Source organism: Phaseolus vulgaris, chromosome 5 (genome assembly GCF_000499845.2).
Source record: "Phaseolus vulgaris cultivar G19833 chromosome 5, P. vulgaris v2.0, whole genome shotgun sequence".
NCBI lineage: Eukaryota > Viridiplantae > Streptophyta > Magnoliopsida > Fabales > Fabaceae > Phaseolus > Phaseolus vulgaris.
Genome location: NC_023755.2, coordinates 29,563,150 through 29,573,807, shown reverse-complemented (window position 1 = coordinate 29,573,807; position 10,658 = coordinate 29,563,150). Strand labels below are relative to the sequence as shown.

Sequence of the window (10,658 nt, the reverse complement as noted above, 5' to 3'; positions counted from 1 at the left end):
CAATCACAAAGATACATCCATTCCTCAGTAAAACCACTGAGTATCCACTATGCAACCAATCACAGATTACACATACACCACACACAAAGAGGTGACTTTGAATCCCACAAAGCCTACCCACCCTCTTTGCACACAACAAACACCTCAAGCCATAATCACACTAACTTTACAGGATTTTACAGCAGTAATACAAAGAGTTATATGAACAATTACAAGAACTTGAACAGGATTAGAAAACACCTAGAGACAGAGTACACTAGAACCCTAATGATCAGTTATTTGAATCACAGCAAAACACAAAGGCAATCTTGATAAAACTTGGTAAAAAAAACCTTTTCAAATCAATCACAATCAGAGTATCAAACTTCTCTGTTTTTCATCAATATCTTTTACGTTTAAATGAAGACTCATTTTATAAACCTTGAAAAGCTACCGTTGATGACAGCTTTGAACATTCAAATCAGTTAAAACAGGTTTTCAAAAAATTGTTATGAACACATACAGTTAACCGGTTAAAACCACGATTTAACCGGTTAAATGGTTTTTCAATTATACAACTGATGCAAAAAACAGTTTCAAAACCCCTTTGCCAGCTAAGTGACAAACAACCGATTATCTCGAAACTTTAATCGGTTGTTTTTCCATTTCACTAGTGCAGATATGTAAAACAAATGCGGCTATTTTCAATTTACAAATGCGGTCATAGAACCGCATTTGATCAACACGCATTCGTAAATATGGAATTTACAAATGTGGTCCTATGACCACATTCATAAATCACATTTACAAATGCGGTCATTTTAGGTAACCGCATTTGTATATTATTCTGAATTAGGGAGTGGGTTTGGGGTTTAGGATTTATGAATGCGGTCTTGGTAAAAACCGCATTCATAAATCACTATTTACAAATGCGGTCATTTACCAAGACCGCATTTGTAAATGCGAATTCACTATTTACAAATGCGGTCTTGGTAAATGACCGCATTTGTAAATAGTGATTTTTTTTTTAAAATACACTATGTTTTGTGCAGAAACCATATATTTAAATAACCTGCATAATGATCAAACCCAGCCAGACAAATACAGAAATGTAGTAATCAATTGAAATCATCAAAATGTACATTTACAAGTGATCAAATTACATATAATAAAACCATTATTGTTTACCTATGCTAGAGTTATAAAAATTAATGAAATATGTGGACCAAGAATCTCTAACATATGAAATGCCTTCCTCACTCATTGGTGTTTCTTCTGTGAATAACTGCATTGCAAAGTTGACATAAATTAGTTTCTAGATATATATATATGTTCAAGAATTATAAAAATGATTTAACATATACCTCTTTCCAACCAGTTTTAACACCTAGTCTTATAATGGTAATCATCCATTGCATAATGTAATAGCCACACTCATAGCTTCCTAGTTGTTTATTACACTATAATTCAATAAAAAGTAATATGTTAGTATATTGATAAACAATGATAATAGAGAAAGAAAAAAATTACAAACCTTTACTCTTATGTAGTTCAAATTATTTGAACTGGATCGACCTTTTAGGATGTTATATCCACGCCATGAACTGGTTCATACAAAAAACCTCGTTAGTAGATGGTTAATTAGTAACATACAAAGTTAAGTTTATACTATACTTACGTATCAATGATATCCTTAAATTTTGTGGGCATCTTCTTGTGTAGGGAACAGAACCACACAGCAGTCTTATCAACCATTGATAAGACAAGTAACTGCCAATGATGCCTATATGATCATTGAAAAGAGTTAGTAAATATTTAAAACATGAAATAATAATAATTAATGACATATAATTAAACTTACTCATTAATATAAGGGCATAAATAAATTTGTTTTCCCTCTTTTTCCAGGATGTTAGTGATGTATGCTTGAGTCTCAGTTGAGTTTGGTCCAACGGGATTAGTATATGCAGGATCTACGAATCCATACATATTTTCCTTCCCCTTAGTGATACAGACTCTATGCAAAAACCTACAAGTTTTTAGTTAAAGCATAATCAATAATAATTTAACATAAAGTAAATTGAATAATAGGTAAAGATACTTACATCATAAAAAATTGAATTATACTTATATTGAGCTCCTGTTTCCCAGATATAAATTCTGATAAATCTGTGTTGTAAATCATCAGTGGCAGTTCAGTGCTGATTTGAAAAAATGTATTATCCCACGGAACTGGAAAAGGATCATTGCCAATCTGACTAGCAATGAGACGTAGGGAAGCCATAGGATCGTCAACTGGAACCTCGCGCTTCTTTTTCGGACTGGGTGGCTGAAAAGGTTTCTACAAGATAAACAACATTTGTATTAAATTATATGTAATATATAAATATAAATAAAAAATAATATAATGAAACGAAATTATTACATGAGGTTCGGGCATAGATCGAATGAGCTCTCTGGGCCAGGCAACGAATGTCTGAAATGCATCGGCCACAGTGGTTACCTCATCTGAAGGTAGTGGAACACGAGCATCAGGAAATCGTACTTTTTCAACTGTTACCTTCGCCACATCAGGGGAGAGAGGAACGTTATGTAAGGTGGTGGCGTTTGTATAGACTTTTCCAAGTGCCACCACCCGAGGAAGTTTGCCGCCCACTACCAGTAGCTCACAATCCTCTGTCTGCCCATTGATATCATCCCCTGATGTTGGAGGAGCCGCACAACTCCCCTTTGTGCTCTTGGGAGTGGGACTAACAAGGGGTTCAATCGGCTCAGCACAAATAGAAACTCTTGTCGCATTCGATCATTCTCCTTTTTCATCTCCAGCCACATCAAATCAGTCTCCTTTCTCATCTCCTCCATTATTTCTTCACGTAACTTACTCTTCATTTGAGTTTCCTTCTTGGAGGAGGAGGATGGCTGTCGTTCTGAAACTCCAAAATAAAGTTTAATTTCGACCCCTTGTCCAGCGGCACGAACACGACCAGAGTGTTCAGGTCGTCCAATTGCTTCAACCAGGATATTGTGACGACCTTCAACAACAAATTTACCGTCGGATTCCAAGGAATCCTGCAAGAGTACACAAAAATCATATTTTCAATCATTAATATAATTAATGCTTTAAAAAAATTGAAAATAACAAAAGTAACTTACAATTTTTTCGATTATAACCCCGGATTGCTCAGAACTTGGTGCACCCGACTTCTTAATTCGGGCCCTCTTCCATTTTACATGGCGAAAAGGTGGTGATGGAGGAGAAGTGACCCCTGTTTCCACATTCTCAGACAACGTCCCCTGTTGAGATTTCTCCTTTTCCACCATCAGTGTTTGCTCAAGTATACCCCGAACGAGACATAACGTGCGGGGTAAGATTCATCTAGTTTTGAGGGATCAATGACTTTACAACAGATGGAAGAGAAGAATGAGCACAAACGGGTTATGGTGTGTCTAACATTTTTTGGTAAGATCCCACGGATAGCTACCGGCAACAACTGTTGCATCAAGATGTGACAATCATGAGACTTCAACCCTATTAACTTCAAATCTTGCATTGACACTAGGCTCTTCACATTTGAGGAATGTCCTTGTGGCACTTTCACACCCTTTAGACATTGACAAAAACTAATTTTTTCATCTTTTGACATTGTGTAACAGGCTGGGGGCAAATATGTACGCTTACCCATTTCTATGGGTGCCAACTCGCCGCGTATGTTCATCTCAATCAAATCTAAACGAGCATTTAGACCATCCTTCGTCTTCCCGTTAATGTTAAGAAGTGTACCAATTAAGCTATCACACACATTCTTCTCAACATGCATTACATCTATACAATGTCTGACTTCTAACCTCGACCAGTACGGAAGATCAAAGAAGATTGATTTCTTCTTCCAAATATTGTCACAGATGACTTTTTTTTGGACTTACCGAAGGTGTGGTCTATGTTATTTACCTTTTCGTAAACCTCAACACCGGTTAATGGAGTTGGTGGACCACTACCCTCTTGGTGTCCATTAAAGGCTTTTTTCAACCTCCGGTAAGGATGATGACTTCTAAGAAACCTCCGATGCCGAAGATATACTGTTTTCCTTCCATGTTTCAATTGTTGAGAAGCAGTGTCTTCTTCGCATATTGGACACGCTTTGTGACCCTTAACACTATAACCTGATAAGTTACCATATGTCGGAAAGTCATTGATGGTGCAAAATAACATGGCATGAAGCTTGAAAGTTTCATTAGCAAATCCGTCAAATACTTCGACACCCTGGTCCCACATTAACTTCAAATCTTCAATTAGGGGACTTAGATAAACATCAATATCATTTCCTGGTTGTTTCGGACCGGATATCATCATAGACAACATCATGTATTTTCGCTTCATGCACAATCCAGGAGGTAAGTTGTAAATAACTAGTAATACAGGCCATGAACTGTGATTTGTACTCATATTACCAAACGGATTCATTCCGTCTGTAGCTAAACCAAGTCAGATATTTCTTGATTCTTTACCAAATTCTGGAAAGTCATCATCAAATTTCTTCCATTGAATAGAATCAGCTGGATGTCGGTACATGCCATCGCATTTCCTCTCATCTGCATGCCATCTAAGATTCTTAGCATCGTCTGGGTTTGCAAACAAACGCTTCATCCTTGGAATGATGGGAAGATACCACATAACCTTCATTGGGGGTCCATGCTTTTCCATGTCATCAATAGAATCATCATCTTTTTGTTTCAACTTATAACGTGATAACCCACACCTCGGACAACTTTTCAACAATTCAAAATCTTTCCGGTATAATATACAATCATTAGGACATGCATCTATCTTTTTGTACTCCATACCCATTGGACAAAGAATCTTTTTGGCCTCATAATTACGATTAGGTAGACTATTTCCCTCTGGAAGCATATCCTTCAACAGCTGGAGCAATTCCGTGAAGCTTTTATCAGTCCATCCGTTTATTGCCTTCAAATTCATCAATCTTAACACCGCCGACAACCGTGTGAAGTTAGTTGATCCAGGATACAAAGGAGTTTCTGCATCTTTTGACATACATTCATATCCATGCGCTTTTGCAAAACACTCAGCTCCCACATCACGAATCATGTACTCCAATCAATCATCATCTCCATCATCGTGTACTGCTTCATCCATGGTAGAACCCACATATTCCTCAGTTACAGAAACACGTGGTAAATTTAATAATTCACCATGCCATGTCCAAGTTGTATAAGATCGAAGAAACCCATCACACAGCAGGTGTTCCCTCATGATATTCACATCCAGTATCCTTCCATTCAAACAGTTAACGCACGGACACCTGATCTTTGCTCCATCATGACCACTAATAATCGCGTTACGCTGCGCAAATTGTATAAATTCCTCTACTCCCCTTTCGTATTCATCACTTATACGAACAACATTAATCCAACTTCGATCCATTATATATTCTGAAAACAAACGTTGAAGCGGAGAGAGCTGAAACTTACAATGCAAAGGGAGAGCTGAAACAGAACGTTGAAACGAAGAGCGGAGAAGACGAAAGTGAAAGTGAAAACTAGTGGCGCGCTTCAATTTTTAGGGTAAAATTGATTTACAAATGCGGTTCTAGGGTAAGACCGCATTTGTAAATCAATTAAAATGATTTACAAATGCGGTCTTTACTATGCCCGCATTTGTAAATCATTCTGAATTGATTTACAAATGCAGTCTTACCCTAGAACCGCATTTGTAAATCAATTTAATTACAAAAATGCCACCGCATTTTTTACAAATGCGTTTAAGCGCAAAGCCGCACTAAATAAAGGGTCGTTGTTTTCATATTTTGTACTAGTGTTTGCTTGGAAAAACACTTTAATCTTTAAAACAGATTGAAACAAGCTTTGTCTGAGAATCAATACTGATCTTACAAAGATTCTAAACCCCATACCAAAACCTAAACCTAAAACATCACACAACTTCAGGCTTCATGAGGATTTGACACATCAAAGCTTCTCATATTCAACAATTTTCCCCTATTTGATGGAGACAAATCCCTGAGATGCTTTTAGGAATGTTATTTGTTTAGAATCTTTTGAATCCTGCAAACACTGAATAAACACATAATAGACTAGTCCAAACAGATATGTATTATATATCAGATTTCAAAAAATTAGCAGAACCTGCATAAAAACAATCGGTTATAATACAGAGATAACCGGTTAAAATTCTGCTGTAAACTAGAAATAACAACTAAGCATAAACCAGCTAAAACAGTTTATAAAAGCAATAAAGCAATGTTCAAAAGCACAATAAACCACAATTAAGAACATTACAAAACCCCCCAATACTTATCTCCTTATTTGTCTCATCAAATAGACAAAAGGTAGGATTAAAAACATCATAAAAAAATTAAGCTTAAAAGAAGGGCTATCCTCTCTTTGAAATTGTAGTTCCAGAGTCTGCCTCTGAACTTCTTCAATCTTTTCATCCAGAGTAGAAAACTGTGTGTCCATGTTCGTAAATCGTGGCTTGCACATCTCATAAAGGTTCCTTTGATTGTAAGCAAAGGTGTCCATTCTATTAAGCATTTGCATTTCAAAGGATGACATGTTTGGCATCCTTTCTTCCATGTTGATGTCATGATGCATACCTTCTTGAGTTTCAGCAGCATGATCATCTTGCATTACTGCCTCTTCAGTTTCATCTCCTTCATTAGTTCCACTTGGGCCAGCATGGTCACCATCTTTGCTTACCCATCTTCCACCAATCTTAGTAAACCTCATCTTGCTTAGGGATCCACTATTGATTTCATTGGAGGGCTTGATGACTTCAGCTAGCTTTCCTTCTATATCCATTTCAAAATAGTGAAGGAAATTAGAAATCAAAATAGCATAAGGATAGTGAAAGTCACATAACCTCATGGATTTTTGCATATGGTCTTTGATTATGTGAATCCAGTTGATCTTCACTTTATTCATGATGCAGTAGATCAAGAGAAGATCTTCTTCAGAAAGAGTTGAATGGTTGCTCCCCCTAGGTGTGAGAATCCATGAAACTATGAAGGCTACAAGCCTTTCATCAAGTTTCAACCCTCCAACAGAAAAATTCCTCACTTTGGAGTGGGGATTCTTGAGCCAACCTTTGTAAAACTGGATTTTATTGAAATCTTCCACTACTCCAAGGTTTCCTCTGTTGATTCTTAGTCCATAAGACTTCAGCCTGGTCACAACAGACCATACCTCACTTGTGATGATCATATCTACACCTTTGACATGAGAAACAAGTGAGTCACCATCAAAATTAAGGTTAGTGTAGAATACCTTTACAAGATCAGGATAGATATTCCCTATAAGTTCTAGGAATCTCTTCCAACTTTTGTTCTTTGAGAATACTCCTTACAAAATCCAAATTCTGTTGTTTCATCCATGTGAAGGAAACAACTTTTGGGGTATTCACATTCTTTCTACTAGTCTCTAGTAGATACTTGTTGATGAGATTGGTATCTCCTGCAAACCATCCTTCAAGCTTTCCAGAGCTTTTAACACCCCTGGACTTCATTGTTTTTGCAGATGAAGGAGTTCCAACCATTGCTTAAATCAGAAACAGTTTCTGCAAAGAAATCTTTTTAGAGAAAGATAGAAATAACAGTTCTAGATTAACCGGTTATTTGTAAGTGGAAACAACAGCTAAATGCATTGGGTTTTATAGCAGAGAATCCCTGGTCAAAGTTGGTTGTATTCAACATAAAAACGAATCAAATCTTAATCATAAAGTTAACATAGTCAGTCAAATCAAAAAGTACAGATTCACATGTGATATATGACCAAGCATTTAAGACACTTTTGATTTTCAAAAACAATAAAGATCTAATCTATTAAAAGCAAATGTACCAGAGTTAAACAGTATTCAAACATCATTTAAAGCAAGTTTGACCATACACATCACTAGGTTTAACAGAATCACAAACCACAATTTAAAAACCAAAAACCAGATACGTTCAGAGCTTATCAGATACAAAATAATCGGTTGTTCGAGGAAACAATCGATTAAATTTATGTTCTGAAGAAAAACAACCTGTTTTAAACCAAAAACACATGTTGCATGTAATTATTAAGTTTTCACATATTTGCAAACAATAAAACATACGAAGAGTAGATGGTACACATGGAAATTATTCATAGAACCATAGAGAAACACATTGCATTGAATTTTGTGGACAAGTAGTTCTCAACAAAGAATGGGAATTTAATTCTCGGATCACTGAATTTCTAATTACAGAAGTTCAAGAATCCAACACTAGACCCTGATATGTAGACATGTACAGAACATCCAATCCTTGCTAAACTTTTCAAATGAAATCAGGAATCTGCAAAACAGAACTTTGTCAAATATTAAGATTTGATCCCTTGAAGAATTTGGGACCTTCAGTGTTAGTTTTATCTTTTATATTGACAATACATCTTGGAATCCACTTATAGATGCCTTTAGGTACAAGAGATTTACGAAATCTGCAATACCTGACAGAATGACCTTTCTTCATGAATGTAAGCATGTAACAACCGGTTGAAACGACACTTTAACCGATTGTTTTTCTGGAAAATTTGAAAAAGGTTTTGCAATCTTTTTTTCTTTGCTTTGAGGATAAAATCCCAAACTTGCTTTTCCAAATATATATTTCTGTGAGGCTAAAACATCTTCAAAGTTGGACTTTCCAGTTGTAAGCTTGTCGAAAGTTTTCAAAAGATAGCAAATCTTCTTTTCTAGAAGTTCACAATTTTCACAGCTCATTTTCTCACAACTGCAAGAAGAATTCTTGTAGATTAATTCCAGATGTTCTAAATCTTCATTTTTTTTGTACAACTCTTCTTCTAGATCCTTAACTTTATTTTCTAACCAGTTATTTAATCCTTTCAACTGGTTGAGAGAAAGGGCCAATCGGATGACTTCATCTTGAGTTTCATAAAAAGCATTAAGTAATTGATCATAGGTGGTACCTTTACTTGTTGAAGTAGAATCCATGCTACTTGTTACTGATGCTAGAAGGTAAAGATTAGCTTCCTCATCATCTGAAGAACTTGAGGATGAGACATCATTTGTGCCTTCATGTGTAACCTCTAAGATATCCCACATTTCTTTGGCCAAGCTACATTGCGAAACCCTGAAAAACTCATCACAACTTAGAGCAGATATTATAATATTCTTAGCTATCCAATCAAATTTAGCTTTCTTACATTCTACCTCTGTCCATTCAGATGAAGGTTTATCAACTAAAACATCATCTTTCTTAACTTGAGGTACAAAAGGGTCATTTTCAATTGACTCCCAAATGCTTTTGCCAGTTGAGTGTATAAAGATCTTCATTCTAACTTTCCAAAATTGGTAATTAACTCCACAAAACAGAGGTGGCATGTTTATTGAGGCACCTTCCCAAAGGGCATTTTATCAGCCATCAAAAGATTTTCAAAAACTAGAAATAAAAAAAAAAACCTAAGTAACTTTCAAGAACCTTGCTCTTGATGGCAATTGTTAAGTTTGATGGCTATAACAAGAGGGGGGTGCGGGGTGAATTGTTTTCAAAAGATTTTCTCAAATACTTTGCCTACAATGAAACTTTAACAAACAACTAAAAAAAAAACTTCAGAAAACCAATACAATGGACAAACAGAAACTGGTATCAGAATTTCAATCGGTTAAAATTGTGATTTAATCAGTTGTTTATGACAACGAAAAATATAAACAGTTAATGAAAGAAGAGATAGAGAGAATTACACACAGAGATTATACTGGTTCACTCAATCCCAGAGCTACATCCATTCCTCAGTCAAACCACTGAGTATCCATTATGCAACCAATCACAGATTACACATACACCACACACAAATAGGTGACTTTGAATCCCACAAAGCCTACTCACCCTCCTTGCACACAACAAACACCTCAAGCCAGAATCACACTGACTTTACAGGATTTTACAACAGTTATGCAAAGAGTTATATGAACAATTACAAGAACTTGAACAGGATTAGAAAACACCTGGAGACACAGTACACCAGAACCCTAATGATCAGTTCTTTGAATCACAGCAAAACACAAAGGCAATCTTGCTAAAACTTGGTAAAAAACCTTTTCACAAATCAATCACAATCAGAGTATCAAACTTCTTTGTTTTTCATCAATATCTTTTACATTCAAATGAAGACTCATTTTATAAACCTTGAAAAGCTATCATTGATGACAGTTTTGAACATTCAAATCAGTTAAAACAGGTTTTCAAAAAATTGTTATGAACACATACATTTAATCGGTTTAAACCACGATTTTTCTGGTTAAATGGTTTTGTCAATTATACAATTTGCATGGAAAAACACTTTAATCTTTAAAACAGATTGAAACAAGCTTTGTCTGAGAATCAATACTGATCTTACAAAGATTCTAAACCCCATACCAAAACCTAAACTTAAAACATCACACAGCTTCAGGCTTCATGAGGATTCAGATGGGATTTCCTGTTTGATATGATGAGGAGGTTGGGTTTCCATAATAGATAGACCATGTGGATCAGGGCATACTTGGAGTCCACAACGGTTTCAGTCTTGGTTAATGGCAGTCCTACTGCGGAGTTTAACCCTACAAGAGGGCTTAGACAGGATGATCCTCTAGCCTCATTCCTTTTCGTTGTGGTAGTTGAAGGATTAGT

The 10,658-nt window shown here is 35.9% G+C and overlaps 1 protein-coding gene across 1 annotated transcript; it reads right to left on the bottom strand.

Moving 5' to 3' along the window:
* Positions 1-1,147: 1,147 nt before the first annotated feature.
* Positions 1,148-2,124, bottom strand: LOC137834478 (uncharacterized). The gene is made up of 5 exons (XM_068642519.1): positions 1,841-2,124; positions 1,658-1,762; positions 1,514-1,583; positions 1,344-1,439; positions 1,148-1,264 (listed from the first exon to the last, which is right to left on the bottom strand). The coding sequence occupies exons 1-5, from the start codon at positions 1,966-1,968 to the stop codon at positions 1,157-1,159; spliced, it is 507 nt and encodes a 168-aa protein (XP_068498620.1). The 5' UTR covers positions 1,969-2,124; the 3' UTR covers positions 1,148-1,156.
* Between the last annotated feature and the right edge of the window lie 8,534 nt (positions 2,125-10,658).

Coding starts and splice junctions, on each gene's coding strand:
- LOC137834478 (XM_068642519.1), bottom strand. CDS start 1,968: ATGTATGGATTCGTAGATCCTGCATATACTAATCCCGTTGGACCAAAC. Junction 1,763..1,840: donor TTATGCCCTTATATTAATGA/GTAAGTTTAATT, acceptor ATGATCATATAG/GCATCATTGGCAGTTACTTG. Junction 1,584..1,657: donor TTTAAGGATATCATTGATAC/GTAAGTATAGTA, acceptor TGTATGAACCAG/TTCATGGCGTGGATATAACA.